Source organism: Dermacentor silvarum, chromosome 9 (genome assembly GCF_013339745.2).
Source record: "Dermacentor silvarum isolate Dsil-2018 chromosome 9, BIME_Dsil_1.4, whole genome shotgun sequence".
NCBI classification, from domain to species: Eukaryota; Metazoa; Arthropoda; class Arachnida; order Ixodida; family Ixodidae; genus Dermacentor; species Dermacentor silvarum.
This window is the reverse complement of record NC_051162.1, coordinates 134,339,456-134,355,847: the sequence shown is the minus strand read 5'-3', so window position 1 is coordinate 134,355,847 and position 16,392 is coordinate 134,339,456. Positions and strand designations below refer to the sequence as shown.

General features: G+C 50.9%; 1 protein-coding gene across 1 annotated transcript in view; it reads left to right on the top strand.

Annotated features, from left to right (window-relative positions):
* The window catches only part of LOC119464412 (uncharacterized), a 221,800-nt gene that overhangs the window by 179,868 nt on the left and 25,540 nt on the right, over window positions 1-16,392 (top strand). Inside the window, exon 4 of the mRNA XM_037725366.2 lies at window positions 6,802-6,982. Within this exon, the coding sequence (XP_037581294.1) occupies window positions 6,802-6,982 (181 nt within the window). The remainder of the gene's footprint in view (window positions 1-6,801; window positions 6,983-16,392) is intronic.

Sequence of the window (16,392 nt, the reverse complement as noted above, 5' to 3'; positions counted from 1 at the left end):
CGAACACGCTTCGAACCCCCTCTGTTTACCTTCGGATCGGGGATGAAGATTAACCTGTTTAACGGTGCCGGAGCATGAATCTCTTTATTTATTTATTTGTTTATTTATTTATTTATTTTTCCCGTCGCTTGCACTGCTTCATGACAAAACATTTAGCTCAGCCGCGTAACGTAGCTCCTTGCGCTTGCTCGCTTGATTCGTGCTCTTCCCAGTTAAAATCAACAGTTCTTGCTTCTGACTGGCTGCAGCCATTGAATGATGCCCCTGTAGACTCGTTTCGTGTGTACAGGTAAAGCCTCACGTTTCCTATATAGTAGGTACACGAACTTCCGTCGTCTCCATTTCACCTCTCACCCGCCGCCCTGGCTCACTGGAGTTCTGATGCTGAGCACGAGGTCGTGGGTTTGAGCCTGGTCGCGGCGGCTGCATTTCCCGACGCTCGCGTATACCTGCTTTTTTGCGTGTCAGGTGGTCGAAATCAATCCGGAGCTCCTCATTACGGCGTCCCTCAAAGCCCACCATGCAGTTTCTGTACGTTAAACACCGCGATTTATTATTATTTTTTTTTTTTCAGTTCCGTACTAAGCGGGAATATACAGTGCCTGGCCACACGCAGTACCCGTCGGAGCTGGAGTGTGTCAGCTTTAAGGTGGTACGAAATAATTAGAAGTGGCTACTGCGGCTGTACCAAGCGTAGCCTATAGGAGCTGCGATGACAGCCTCACGCGTGCACGAACCCGCTGCACGCTTTTGTACGGCGACGCGGAGGAGCTCTGTCTCGGCTTATTCATTTTCCCGCGCCCGGCTGAGAGCCCTTCCGAAGAAGTGTTCGTCAACCCGTTCTCGCTTGCTTCCGCGCTTTGTGCCGTCCCCTCACGCGTGCTGCTGGTGACTGCAGCCCGTCCTCCTATATTGATCGCCACCTTCCCATCGCTACAGAGCTGCTCACTTTACGGCGGAGATTTGTTTCTAACTGCCGCGCGAAACACCGCGCATGGGATCAGTCTGTCAACGAAAATTTGGATTAAGTGTGTCAGAACGCTGCTTCATTGCGCCTGTTTCCTTTTGTCCGTCGGTTGTATTGGTCTTGCTGACTGCGACACTATTGGATTTGGTAACATTTGGTTTTGTAAATAGTGAACGAGTCTGTCCTTCACTTACGACACGTATAGCGCAATTCCGGAGAGAATTGAACCTTACCTGCCGGCTGGTATGTGGCGGCAGGCCAAGGTGTAACGTGACACAGATTGTTGCAATGTTCAGTGTCAGTGATCACTGCAGACTTCGCTCGTCTTTCCCTGAGTTGCGGCATAAGCGCTGGTCAGCCATGACCGTGTGTTACGTGATGGGCCCGAGAACCATCGACAGTTTTCGCAGCGCTGGCGGTGAAAAGCCGATTGGATAATGGGCGCACCTTTCGATTGTCTCCGTGCTCTCCAGCGCGGAAGAGCGTTTGATCGTTTAGGTCTCGTCTAGCCGTCTATGTGTACGCACTAGCAGTGCACGAAAGCAATCTACTGTTACAGGCGGTTCCCGATGTTACGGAACAACAGAAGAATAGCTCGCAGCGGCATTGTTTAAAGATAGAGAGAGCCAAAAGAAGCTATAGTATTTGAAGGCAATTACGTAATTCATTTCATTTAAACTTCGACACTCAATATGCACCCTGAATGCGTGTTCTTTCTCTCTTTTTTTTTTTTTTTTTTTTTGTAAACTGCAAGTTGTGTGTGTGGGGGGGGGGGGGGGGGGGTAGGAAAATATAGAAGGAAAGGCAGGGAAGCATATGCACATTAGCGTGCTCGTCACATCAGCTGCAATTTTGCACCAGACCCGCAGCAATGACTAACGTCACGGATTCGATTTCCTGTCGAGGCATTCCGTTGGGGGCGGAATGCGACGACACTCGTGTACCGGGCTGTGAGCATGCGTTAAAGAACCCGAGGGGTCGTCGAACTTCGTGAGGAGCCATCCTCTACAGCGCCCCTCGTGACCCTCTGTGGAGTTTCGGCAGATTAAACTCCACAATTTGTAACTGTGCACCAGAAGTTAACGCTGCTGATCGCAGCCTCACTCTCGGCGTTGGCACTGATTGAGCAGTGCGCGAAATTAGCGAGATTCCCGCGATGATTCGAGACCAAACTGGAAACGACGGCGTAGTAAACCGATTCTGGATTTTTTTTTTTTTTTTTTTTTTTTTACCAGCTCTCCAGCTGGAGGCACTTTCCCTCGATCCACAGAGAGGCGAGCTCGTCGTGGCCGCACCTACTCGGTGAAACATTCTCACCTCTGCCAGCTTAGCACTGCCATCAGCACGTAAGAAAGCCGCAGCGCCCGCTCGTCGCGGTGACGATATCCGCAGTGATCATCGCAGGCAGCCTTCTAGAAAGGAAAGACACTCGGCGGCAGCAATAACCGAGCGGTGGCGCAAATTTCGCGTCGGAACTGTACTTCCCGCTATAGCCTCCGCGCTGGCTGTTAAAATCGCATTACAACGGCTCTGCCGCCGCGGCCGTATTCAAATCTCAGGGCATCGCGCAGCGCGCCTCGTCGTAACGACGCGGGGCTGCAGCGACTCGCCGAGCCCCATTTCCCCCCGGGCTTTGCGCACGCAGCGGACGACCCTTTCGACTCTCCGCTGCCAACTTGATTGCGCGAGGAGTTGTTGCACTGCAAATGTGCACTGGTCGCGTACCGTGTTTGCAGGATTGCGAGTTATCGCGCACAATGTTAGGCGTCTTTCCTCTGGCGTTTGCGCAACTCGGTTTAATCGCAGAGGCAGCAAAGCGCGCGCTCGTGACAGCAGTACGTGCAGAAACAGCAGTTGGTTTCCTTGCGGATATTACTCGAATTACTGCCAGGAGTACAGTGACTTTAAGGAGAAAACGGAGATCCTAGCGTCGCTGATGGGCGTACAGGCTACTGCATATATCGCATGAGAATAATGATATGACAATGATATTGAAATAAATAATGAATAATGCTTGTGGTGTTAGGTCTGTCTGTAAGTCTTCTTATTTGCCTGAGAAGATAGAAAGGACAATTCACTTTGTTTTTTTTCGATTCCTTTACGTGGCGGTGGTTTCCGCGCTAATCACAATAGCATACCTCGTTTTCTCTACCCTCGGCAAGCTGGCCTCCCCGATGCCTCATTAGACTTTCTCATTGGAAGCGACGGTGAAACGAATTCGACTGGGAACACCCGCATTTTATTTGAGTCACCGACTGCACGGCACAGGCATCACATCTGTTGTCGGATATACTGAGAAACATCAGCTGCGCGAACGAGGACACCTTGTCGGCGTTTGGTGCCTATTACTGAACGCGGTGATTAAGGCGCTTGTAGTGGCTTTGAATTCTTCGATTCGAAATTGATTCTTAAGGGTAAGATATCCTTCGCTCTTGTTTCATTTACTTCGACTCTGGGCATTATTAAAATATCCTTTACTTTGTGACGGGCGTGAAACGCAAATAAATAAATAGATAAATAAGTAAGTTTCATATATTCGAACGAATATGATGTTTTCACTTCGAGACGTCTAAACATTCGCCCTCGTGTTATAATCGCGCCAGTACGGTACACGAGCGCGCTCTTACAGAGCAGATGAGCAGAGCTCCCGCGCTCTGTTTTTAAGTTTCTCCGAGGAGAAATTTTCTCCGAACCTTTATCTGGCATGCGCTTAGGCCGACGGTAATTCCCGCACGGGCGTGCAGCTAGCTCCGTGCGCCTATATCTGCGATCATCGTTCGCCCGGTTTTTTTCTTTTTTTTTTTTTCTCCTCCCTGCGCGTGTTGCACTGTGGCGGAAATCTTCGACGCCCGTATTTGCGCGCGCGTGGAAGCGACGCGCCTGCTCGAGAAATGGGCCGATTTCCAGAACTTATATCGCCCGCTCTGCGGCAACAGATGAGCGCGCTTAGCGCCGACGCCGGGTAGGCGGTAATAACGCGTGCGCAGCCATATGGATTCCAAGAAAGAAGTCTTTTGCTTATATGTGCAGGTAATGCCGGTGCGCACTGGAAAGTGTGGAGGGGCATTCGCAGAGACATAGGCGCTGACGCGGTTGGCCAGTTTCACATACACTTGTTCTCTATAGAGGTGGCTTGCTGGCTGTTATTTTTTGTTTTCTTATAGCTGGTGGCAGCGGGCGCTGAAGCTTGGTTCAGATGTTATATTCTGGCGTCGCAGCTGCCACATATATATAAGAGAGGTGCACCTTGTGTGGAGCCGCTGACACCGTTTTCCTCGCTAAATGCGAAATTATTTTCGTGTTGTTTCTTTCAGAATCGCATTTAATAAGCTTGTACTTTGTATTTCGCTTCCTCTTCCTTTCTTCATTGCTGCACGATCCTATATATTTGACATCTTTCTCTCAATTTTAACATAATTACTTCCCTTACCTTGTCGCAAAGGTGTTGCGCACCAGTCGAAAGACACCGTTTCAGTCTCAAAAGAGCTCAGGAGCGAAGTAAGGACCTATACATCCATAGGACAGCCCACAACGTGCCTTTCAGACTATAGTGGTTCCTTTCAGCGCGGTGCCCTTCACCCTTTGCAGCGAGAGCTCGGAGACCTTCGTTGAAGACCGAGGACGATAGCCGCCGGCGGTTGTGAGCCGCGCCAATTATCAATGCTTGTCTGCACGGCGCAAGCACGGGATTTCAAGCTGGCAGGTTTTAGGCAGATGGTGGCAATTTATGCTTCGATAATTTCGATTTGCGGGATCATATAACCCACGAGAGCTCTCTACGAAGGTTGGCTGTCGGACCAGCAGGCGTAGTCTTCCTTAAATTTTGGCTTGAACTTGCCATTGCTTTTCATTGGCGTTGTTTCAGGCGTCATACGCCAGCATATATGCTCTTTTCGCTCGTGCGCGTCAGATTTGTTTTATGAATATTTCATGACCCCTTAAGCATCCTACATGCGTGGCTAGACTTCACTTTATGCTTCAGTGACGCGACAACGCAGCATGCCTCGGCCAGGAGCGATTGCTGCATCGACGGCATATCATTCAACGGAGCTCGCAGCTGCTGCGGTAACCGTGGTACAGAAATGAAATAGTCATATTACTCCCTTATTTGTTTTCTGGGGGGGGATCTGCAATATCAGTCATGACGTCTAAAAATAGGGGTGTCCTAAATGTTTTCTAATCACCTTTGCTTCATCTGCTTGTCTTTCTCCGTAGTTAATAGGTGCTTCTAAGCTCACCAGGCGTTAGGGATGCCTCCGAAGCTGTCCTTGTGGCAATGCGCCTTCACTCACGCATTTAGGCACGCACTCCGAAAAGACGAGCGACACTGCGTCCTTATCGCCGCCCACCACTGCCCGGAACAAGGCTGGCCCTTAAGCGCCAGCGTGCTGAATGCCCGCTGAATGTGTTGCATTATGCGCACTCTCTCCAGATCGCTCGTTCTGAAGCCGCTCGCATTTGACTTGCGCAAATCTCCCGCACCGCGAGCATCGGAGGTCCGTAAATCTCCGCTCTCCCGTTATCTCTCGCCTCGTGCACAGACTGTCCGGGCGTCGCATACGAGACAGCCATATAATGTACACCCGCGTGTGCTGTCGAGCGCGCACCAGTGCTGTCCATTTGAACCGGACAAGTTCAAACCGCAGTACGCGATTCTTCTGTCGGCCGCGCCTTCTGCTCCGCAGAACAAAGAAGCCCGTACTGGTGTCGTCTACTCGACCAGTGATGACCGTCTCCTTCGTCGGAAGGAAAACGGGCTCATTTAATTTGGGCCTGCGGAGCGTCTCAGCAGCGCTGCTCGCAACGAGGCATGAAAAGGAACGAGCTGATGTATTTTCTTATTCCGGCCCGTCTCTCGGCGCAGTCCGAGCAGCTCGACGGGAAACCGTCGGCGCACGTATATATGGAGCGCTGGCTGCGGCGCGATTTGGGAAGTGTCCCCCGCGAGGGCCATTGCATGGCTCGTTGTCTTCGAGTTAGTTCTCTTCCCCGTGGCTCGACTCGTCGTGCGCGCTTCACATGCTGTGTGACTCGGCGACGCACCGCTTGTCTTGCTGTGCCTTTCGAAGGACTTGCCGCCTAATCTGTTTCGCGCGAGCTTCGAGGCTGGGCGTCATCCAATTTGTCTTTGGGCTAATGCGCGGCGCTGCGAGGAGGCTCGCGAGCAGTCTGTTTTCAGCCAGCATGGATAGATGTCAGCGAGTCGTTAGCTTCGTCGGATTGTTCGTGCGCGTTGAACGCACGAATAAATCTGCTTCTTGCGACAACGGAAGAATTGTGGTGCCTACACGTTCCTGGAAGACATGTGCTGCTTATAATGCACAAAGTATCTTTTTGGCGATCCGCTTTTTATTTACGCTTACGAAAGCTCTGTCGTAAGATTGGTCGCATGCCACTGATAACTGACCAACGAAAGTTCTTATTCCCGGATTGCAGTGTACTAGTCTTCCCTGTGTTGAGCATTGTCGAATGGCCTTCATAAGGAAATACTTGTGTTTTGGTGTGTGACAGATTATATGCAACGTTCGCGTTGTGTACTGCATACAGCAGGTAGTTCGTGTATAGATAAATTAAGTCATGCTGGCACGTGGTGTACATTCACTGTATAATGAATATTTATTGTGTCGTGCTGATAATGTCTTCTGTACTTTTATAGTTTAGTGTTTCTATCATGGGTTTCAACTGACTTCGCTTAGCTGACTTACGTGTTTTGTAATATCCGCGGCCCCCTTCGGTGAAGTGGAGCTGTCCGTTTCTATAAGTGCACGCATCGCAGTTCTCTGTATACATGAAAGCATGCGCGGGCTGACCAAGTGCCGCCTTTTGCCTTGCAGACACAAGAAGAAGGTGCAGAACTTCCTGCCCTGCAAGAGCCCCCACCAGGGCGTGCCGTGCGACCTGAGTGCGGCCAATGGTGCGGCCTACAGCGACATCCTGCTCAACCACCACCACCCGACCAGGCTGCCCGCACACCTCGTGCACGGAACCGACACGCACACGCTCACGCCGATCGAGGTACGTCCATGCAACTTGTATGTAGTGCTTTCGCACAGCGTTGGCACCATGGTGTGCCTGGGCAGTGCGCACAGATTTCAACGTCACCCCGTTATTCGTTTCTTATTAACTGCACAACACGCTGTGGATGTCAACTGTATCCACCTATATCTTGTACGATGCTCTCGATTTAGAGTATACGCGCTGTCGCGCACTGTCGCCTGTCGCCGGTGCACTGTTCCCGGTTCGCCGTTTGCTTTACACGAGTACGGAATATGTGATTAAGATCTGGTGTGTTTGTTTTAGACGACGACGGGCTTTGTACTCCCAGAGCCCATCGTCATTTTGGTGAGGCGTAGACGCGTAATCTCATTATATGTTGAGCACCAGGCAATGGTCGTCGTTATCGCCGGTGCTTTCCGACACGCGTGTGCTGCAAGCTGTCGATCGCGCGCAGTGCACCTACTCCGCCCTCAAACTTTCGATCGTCCGCAAGCATGGCGGTGTAATGCGATTCAGTACCACGCTATTAGGCTCGAACTGCCCGCCTTTCCCTGGTTGCTTTTTGTCAGTGTTGTGCCGCCGGCGTTATCCGGTTTGAGTCCTGTCTAGTTTATCTTTCTCTTATCACGGTATCCCGTGCTTCGCTCTCGATCCTTTGTCCCACCCAACGCTTGGCAAAGCGTGACATAGAAAAGCCCACAACTATCTCCGTGCGCTCCTTCCTCTGTCCTTGTTCTTCACCGCGTGTTGAGTTGGAGGCCACGTCTCGACACAGCAAGGCGCCCTCTAGGTGTTTCTCTCAGTAAGCTCTCTCTCTCTCTTCCGTAAGTAACTGCAGAAGCGGTGTCCTAAACCAGTGCCGGAACTCTCCACTGTCTCTCCATATCTTAAAGAGCCTGGTCCAGAGCTCGTCCTTTTCATTTCGGTGGCCTTTTTCTTTTTCGTTTCTTCCATTAGCGTTATCAACACGTGCACTCAATTCAGGGCCCGCACACTGTGCCCCCTTATAGTCGGATACAACTTTAGAAGACAGCGGCATTTGTCCCTCAAAGGCGGATGGACACGAGCCGGCACCAATAGGCGCGCACTTTAGGTGACGTCATGAGCCGGACGGCCGGTGTCCCCGCCGACGGAGAACATGCCTAACATGGCCGCCCTCGCTTCGAACTGGGCCGAGTCGCGTCAGCTCTGTGCGTCTCCCTTCGTCAGAGTGAATTCGAATTGTTTGTGGTGGTCTGTCATGCCGGAAATATTATTGTGAGCTTACGATGCACAATTTGTGCCGCGTGCGTTTGTTCTGAGCCTTGAGCCGGCGAAGAAAGATTGCAGCGAACATCGGTGGCGCTGCCCTGCGCTTCGTGTGGAAACAAGATCCCGCGGCGGCATACCGCTGCAAACAAACATCGTACGTGTTTGTTCCGTGGTGTTTTGTTTTGCTCCTAAGTGAAGTTACGACGAGGAGAGTTCGCCAAAGTCTGGTACCTACTGTGAGCGGCGGGTGTGTTTGTGTACTGTGCCCCTGCGTTTCTCGTCGGACGTGGTGAAGTGATGGAGCAAAACCATTATCAGGATAAATGAGAAGCGTTATCAGGATAAATGAGAAGGATAAACCTCGCTGGGCTCCATGGCGGAAAACTGGCACGGAATGCCGCGCGCGATCGTTCGCGAACTCACGAGATCGCAGGTTCGCAACCGCGAAAAAAAAGAAAAAAATATTAATTAAAAATAAGCCCAACACATTAAAAAAATAAGGTTGTGCAAACACACAAAAAGTATATATGAATCTTATGCAATTAAGCCAGCGACTGCTACGCCCGGTGCCGTCGATCTTGCTCTGTAGCAGACGACGCACAGCGTTGTAGAAGGCACGGAGTTATTTTTCTCTCGCGATCCGGCAAGTGCGGTAGCATTTCCATCATGAGAGTTTTACCAAACCACTCGTCAAGATACACAAATCTTATTTATACCGACAAATACGTGTTTTAGAAGCAGTCACATTTTTTTGAGTGGGACTATTTCTTTAGTCGCGGAGGAATTGGCTGCTGCGCTTCGGTCAACTGGGCGGGGCCTCCTCCTGTCTTCTAAAGTTGTACCCGACTATAGTAATACTTCGCCATGCATGCCCGTGAGTTTACTGAGCCGCACGAGCCCACTAGCGTTCGAGCCAACTAACCGCGGCGCCCAGCAGCCGCAGCATACACTATAGCCGGCACGGAAGTGCCGAGTGACGACGAACTAAAAACGAAGCTCGAGAGCTGCCCCGCTGCGGTAAAGGCCGCCGAGGACGGAACAGTGGGGCAATTCAAGGTCGACACGATGTGAAGATGCACGACGCAGGGACTGATAACAACAGGTTTAGCGGAGTGAGTGGCCGGCACATTCGGCGCCCATATAACGAAGCAAGCTGTATGTGCGTGGTAAATCTCAATGAGCTTTGCGTCACGGGTCCTTCCTCGCTGACGATCTGCTATCGTTCCGCTATTCAAGCAAAACTGCACCAGCGATGCCGGACACGGCTTGTCTTGCACTTTTCGAAAACAGTAAAACTAAACTAGTGAGACTGCATAGCAGAAATCGCTACCTCTCCAGAACAAGAGTTGGGAACCCTTGTGGAATGCGTGGCCACTAGATTCTGGCTTAGACTGCGGCAGTTTGCATCCGATTTGGTCTGCTAAGCAAATTGACTGATGTCTAGCGTTTCAGCACAATGTTTTGGGTGTCGTGCAGAGATCGGTGGTGCCGCTCGGGAACTATACACTAACGATAGTGCGCGTTCGATACTCTTCGCACGCACGCGCAGCACAGACCGCCGTTGGATTTTGCGGCCGCTCGAGCCCGTTGATCTCGCCCCTCCCCCATTGGGCGGAGCAAAGCAACAAAGAGAAGCCAGCAGAATTAGCCGAGCAGCGTCAGAGGCAAGAGCGCCGCTCGCTGTTTGGCCCGCAGCTCCGTTACATGACGCTGCGCGCGAGCCGTGTTCGTTCCCCCTCTCCGCGTCCTGTTTTCCCCACGACGCGCCCTCCCTTCCTTTCCGTTCCCCTGGCTCGTTCCATCGGCCCAAGTCTGCGCCGCCGTGCTTTTAATGGAGCGGGCGGTCATTTATCACGGCCTTCGCGCGCCGGAGCCGAGTTTCGTAGGCCGCTGTTTCGGCCCGGCTTTTCCCTCTTCATTGGACACCGAGAGTCTGTCTGTGTGCACATCTACGCTCACTCGTAAAAGGCCGTGGCTACGGGCGTCCCATTGTTCTGTGCAGTGCTGGTCCAGTCAGCGGAGGTGGGTTGCTGTGCTACACCCGAGGCACTCTTGCTCAACGTCAAAAATACTCACTTGACGGGTGCCGCGCCGTCTATAGTAACCATAGCTAGCCGGATGTTGTAATAGCAGTTACATTCAAAAGCCTAAATGTACGTTCATAGAAAGTGCTCAGCGCTACATCCAGCACAAATAGTCCAGAAATAACGCTACTTTTCCGAAAAGAAAACGGCACTCTTTGTTACTAATTTATGAATTCGTGGTGGTACGTGTTAGGATAAATCTCACGCTTTTGTGGCACTGAACTCGGTTCGCGTCTTTGACCTGTGGTTTCCGAGAAAACCTGAACCTTTGCAGCCTCCTTGGTCGCATGAGAGTGGAATCAACTTTTTTAACACTCGCACCAAGCATCTTACACGTGTCGGAAGTGCGATATCTCCTGCTCGAGCACCTTGACAGGAGGCACGACCGTCGTCTTCATTTATACACCGACGGTTTTGTTCACAAAGCGAATGGAGCTAGCCCAATGGCTTATGTGGTCCCGGTTCTCAAGGTGACACGGGCTGTCAGACTCGACCGCGTCGGTGTGTGAAGGTGTTGCCATTAAACAGAAGTCTTGCCGGTCGCAACCTGTTCTCTTTCCAGGCAGAAAGTCAGACGTGCAATTACTGCTACACGGGCTGCCCCTTGACAAATGTATTCAGAGCGCGTAACGGGGTGCTAGAAAGTTGCGCAGTATCGGTTTTATCGTTGTTTTCCTATGGGTATACCCTCACACATCGGCGTAGCAGGTAACGAGGCTCTTGCGCGCAGAGCGTTGGGAATTCAGAGGGAGAGAAAATAATATATGAAAGGCAGAGCGGTTTACCAGATTGTGTGTTGACTACTCTGCATTGGAGAGACGGGAAAAGGGCAGAAAAGATGATGCGAAAAAAGGTATGAAGAAATTCTGTCCACACACAAAAAAAAAAAAGCACCACGGAGGCAACTGACAAATAGTACAGTTATTCGTATACACTCCTGATGCTCCTCAAGAACACAATAGTGTTTTCGGAGCAACTTGTGCTACCGTCGGCTGTGACCAGGGTCCAAGAATTCAGTTTCCCGTAAAGGGACTGTTGTCAAGCTTGTCGAGCGAGGTGGAGAGCACTTTTAGGTGCGAAGCACCTTATGCGCCCGGGCTTGCTTGCTTGCTTGATCCTCATCCGTGGCGCTTACCCACTACGGTGGATTGGCCAAGAAGCCGGCGGTTAAAGGTTAAACGGAAGGGGGAGATGGAGAAAAAAAAGAAAAAAAAAAACTAGACGGAAAACTAAATCAGGGTGAAGTATAGTGTTTATGATAATTTGGAAAGAGATTTACAGGGCAGAGACAGAATTAAAATCATTGTAATTGTATAAAAACAGCACAAAAATTTTGGTCGCATTAGAATAATTTCGAAACACCAATTAGCGATTTGGGCTGTCGGCGTCTCCTGTCGTAATTGTCGTCGTCGTCGTAATCACGGTAAGCAAGCGGCTCGTGCTCGCGCTCGAAGCACCTTAGGCGCCCAGGCTGTCGGCGTCACCTGTCGTAATCGTCGTCGTCGTCGTAATCACGGTAAGCAAGCGGCTCGTGCTCGCGCTCGAAGCACCTTAGGCGCCCAGGCTGTCGGCGTCACCTGTCGTAATCGTCGTCGTCGTCGTAATCACGGTAAGCAAGCGGCTCGTGCTCGCGCTCGGCACGCGCTCGTGCCACTGCTCCCGCGTTCGTCGTCGTCGTCTTCCACAGCTGTCTGCGTTGCCGCTCATCTTTCCAGCGTAGAATTTCACTTCTCTTCTGTCGTCGTAATGGGGAGGCCGCGTTTACGGGGTTATGAGTCATTGCTTAAGGCAGTATGAGCCCATTAGCGGTGCATCACTGCATGCCTGGCAGCTCCCCAGGTTTCACGTTAGTGGAGCTGCATTTCGCTCAATGGGTCATTCGAGCACCGAGTTTTTATTTATGCACCGAAACGAGGACAATCACACAAGTGGTGCGTAGTCGTCTACTTGCTTCCACAGACTTCACATTTGGGCGGCCATCTCGATGAGGAAGGAGTCGGAAGTTCAGGTCAACGAAGAAGACTCCTCAAAATGTAGTGATGAAGTTGACTATATAGCTTCGGTTCGTTATGATCTACACCGCACCATCATTGTTTGTAAGGGACTACGCAGAACTGCCGGCTTCCTTTATCGCATCCGCACCGGGTCAGCGCAAAGTCCCGCCTGACTTTGTTTGTACATTGCCATGGTCTTCGTGACATAATGATTGTTCGCTGGATTTCTCCGAGTATAAGGTCTTACTGTCGGTGAATGAAGCCCAGAGCGACCCCGCACACAAGCGCAAATGATGACGCCGTTGCTGCGAACACTTTGAACATTTTCGAGGTGTTTCTTTTCCTAAACTTCCTTCAGGATTCAGATCTGGGGACTAGATGACGAGCTGTGTGGGAAAGACTAACGTTGCACGCTGGTATAACATGATGGAGGCAAGAGGCGTAGCGCATCAGACATAGGACACAAGAGGAAGAACACAGACAACACACACGTTTGGCGCTAACTTTCAACAACAAGTTTTTATGCGGGATCACAGCATACATATATACCACTCTCTCGCCGGCAATAGAACACGTGCTTCGAGCCACCTGATAGATATGCTATCAGGTTGCTCGAAGCACGTGTTCTATTGCCGGCGAGAGAGTGGTATATATATATATGTATGTATGCTGTGATCCCGCATAAAAACTTGTTGTTGAAAGTTAGCGCCAAACGTGTGTGTTGTCTGTGTTCTTCCTCTTGTGTCCTATGTCTGATGCGCTACGCCTCTTGCCTCCACCGCAAAGACTCTTCAGAAAGGAGGAGACAGAGACATAGAAATGGAAGATAGGAACCGGGCGGCGGCTAAAATGCGTGCACAACCTCGCATTACACGGCGATACATCATAACCAGCCTGTTCGTTGTGTGAGGTCCCCAAATAGTTCTACGCGAATCAGCCGCAACTTGTTAATTGCGAAAGATTAGCGCACGCGGCAATGACTGGCATCGGATTATTGATCGAGTAAAGGTACCGCTCTGCGGCCGTTTTTAAGATTCTCAAGTTCACGTCGAATTCACGCCATATTCAAAGCAATTCTCGAGCGTTGCATCTACCGTAGAGTCGTACGGCGATTGTGTTCTTTTTGCTGTTGGGTAGCCGGAAAAGGCGGGGGAAAATTGTGACGTAACAGCGCTGTGTTCCTGCACCTTGATAAATGAAGTGTTAGTACAGCGTAAGATGCTTGCATTAGCGGTAGCGGGTGACGCTACCGCTAACGGTTGCTAACACGGCGCGAAGTAGTCTTTTAGAATAGCTGTACCGAGCGGAAGGTTAACGCAAACGGCTGTCGCCACTCAGATGTAAACGTTCGCAAAGTACAAGCAAATCACATACACAGCAAACATCAACCTTATCCTATGTTGTATATTTATTATCCGCACTACACTGATCACTATGGCACCGACTAGCTTATAAAAAATGTAGCTTGTGTCGCCCAACTATACAATACGAAGTACAAGCAATAATTTATCTGCGTTCCTTGAGAACTTGCTGTACGCGTTGCTTGCGACCCGCGCACCGCAAAATCCCATAGACTATATCGGCAGTCGCTCCTGTCGGCAGTCGCTCCGACCAATGCAGTCGCTCCTGTTAATACTATAAAGCGCGGGAAAAACGAGAACGAATCTTGGAACCAGCGCCTAATTGTCACGAACTGTTAACAATTTGCTTGCCGACGCATCATGGTATTAATTTAAAGCAAATACATGCATCAATTGGGAACGAATGGGGCAGGGAATGCAGTGCAGGATGCCGACTTAATATAGCCGAAGTGGAGGGCAGCAACTTCGATGTGCGCCGCCCTGTTCCCCTATACGATACCGCACGCAAGGCGTTGACGTGCGTTGACCGCTAGATTCCTGAAAGAGCGTATACGCTCGCGGGAGACCAAGCGTCGCTGCGTACTGGGCAGTGGGCAGTAGGTAGTCCGTGCCCTTGTTGCTATGCGGCGTACGAAAACTCTACAATGCCGCTTAGCATCGCCGCATGTGCGACTGCACAGCGATATGCCACTGCGTGTATGTGCACACTCTCGCCACGGCAGAGCTTCGGCCCCGCTGCGCCCAATTAGGCGCGGCAGGCGTCGGTAAAAAGCACGGGTCTCCGGCTTCGGCGTGTTTCTTTGTATCTGTGCACCGGGCCCGCCTTGCTCAGCCGGAGTTGAAAGGAGCCGGCGCGGGGCAGTAATCTTCCTTATCTGCGTGGGCATCGGAGATCGATTCTGGCCGCTTCCTTTCCGTCCCCTCCGGAAAGTCGCCTTTGCTGCACAAATCACTTCGTTCGCTTCCTTGATTACGCCTTTTCGACCTGCGCTGCACCGCTGCTGTGGAGTGTGTCGTCGCATGTTCGCGTTTCCTGGCTGTGCTTTCCGCAGCTGCACCGTAGACCTTGCCAGGTGGCGCTGCGACACTTTCATTTATCACCACATCGACGAGCGAGAAGAGAGGCACCCACGTACGCTTCATTGCCCGACTGAGTGTTACGCGCCGATAACTTCCGATCTCGAGCTTGAATTTCGATATCAAGCGTGACCATGCCCAGTCATATGCAGAACTGAACATGGACACTAGGACATTTTGGACCGCCGGCAATCTTGCCTCGTGATACGCGATTCGAGCTATCATCGATCGCGTCCCGACCGAATTGACTCGACCTGTCGCTGCGCCCTGCTTTCTGGCGCTGCTGTCACTATGGAGAGCTTTAGCACAACATGCGTATAGGCACGGCCGCTGGATAATCCGGTGGCCGTGTTATAGGTAATGTGTCCATTTGACCGTGGCGGCTGTTATTAGTGCCGAATAGCCTCAGCTGCGTGTCGGGCAGGAATCTCCAAAGGCCGCGTTGCAATAGCTGGCCTCGTGATATACGTATTTTATTCATTCTTCTTATTTATTTATTTGGTTTGCAAACATCAAAATAATCACAGAGAAGAGAAAGAGAGCTAGCTGGCAACTTCCATAAGGAGGGGCGCAACACCTGCCGCTCCAGAAGAGAAAAGGGGCATAGGTAAAAAAGAAAAACATTTTGAGGACACCTAAGCAATTCTTCTGAGGGTTGCAATGTGGGCTTGTTGGTAACGCATCATAACGCGCTACGGTAAACCTATTAGAAAATGATTATGAGTTGTGAATGCGAAAGCATTAACGTCCAATTGAACGCCGCTGAACGTTGCTTTGAGTTTTGCCCTGCGAGTAATGTACCGTCGAGGCGCGCTGGTAACGTGGCGTCGCAGCCAATGGAATTTAGGTGCCGTTTCGCTGCTACAGACGCCGGCTTTCTCGCTCAATAAGCCATTTGATGCTTTCGTGTCGATAGTGAATGAAGAACATGACAGATATTTATAGGGAGAGAAAATAAAACATGGGGGAGTTTTCATTTTGCGAAACGGAGCAGTCGCGTGGCAGCGGTTTACCGTATTACCCGTACACGGTAAAGCAGCGAAGACAGAACTCTTTAGTCAGCTGTAAAATTTGTCGGGGCGCGCTGTGATGAGCGTGGTAGTGGAAAACGCAATTGGCTTCCATTATTGAATGGCAGAGGTGATACACGCTCTCAGACGAACTGCACGCGATATATATATGCAGCATGTTGCGGCTCCGTGCAACTCGCTGTCCGCCGGCAGCCCGCTGCTGAGTGACTTAAGCAGAACGTCACCTCGAGGACTTTGCGCTCGCTGCAGCCTCCCAGTTTTGGTTTCGCGCGCTCTGATAGCCGAATTTCTTCGTACCACAGTTCCGCGGGTAATCATTTTTTTTTTTTTCAGATCCACAACTTGATATGGACTGTACGGAGAGCTCGCTTCAATTTCCCAATTCCGATGAGCCCGTTGAAACTAAATGTTTGAAAATTAATTAATGGGTTTTTATTAACTAAGGTCTGATTACCACGTATCAGCCGCCACCCCATAGTCGCCGCCACTGACGGCATGTCTACCTCCCTGCCTTCTGCCTTTCTCTTTCCTCCTCCTCCTCCTAAGGAACAGTCCTTTTATTTCAAAATGGCCATTTTTAAATATTGCTTCACATCTTCGTGGAAACACCCGGGATATATATATATATAT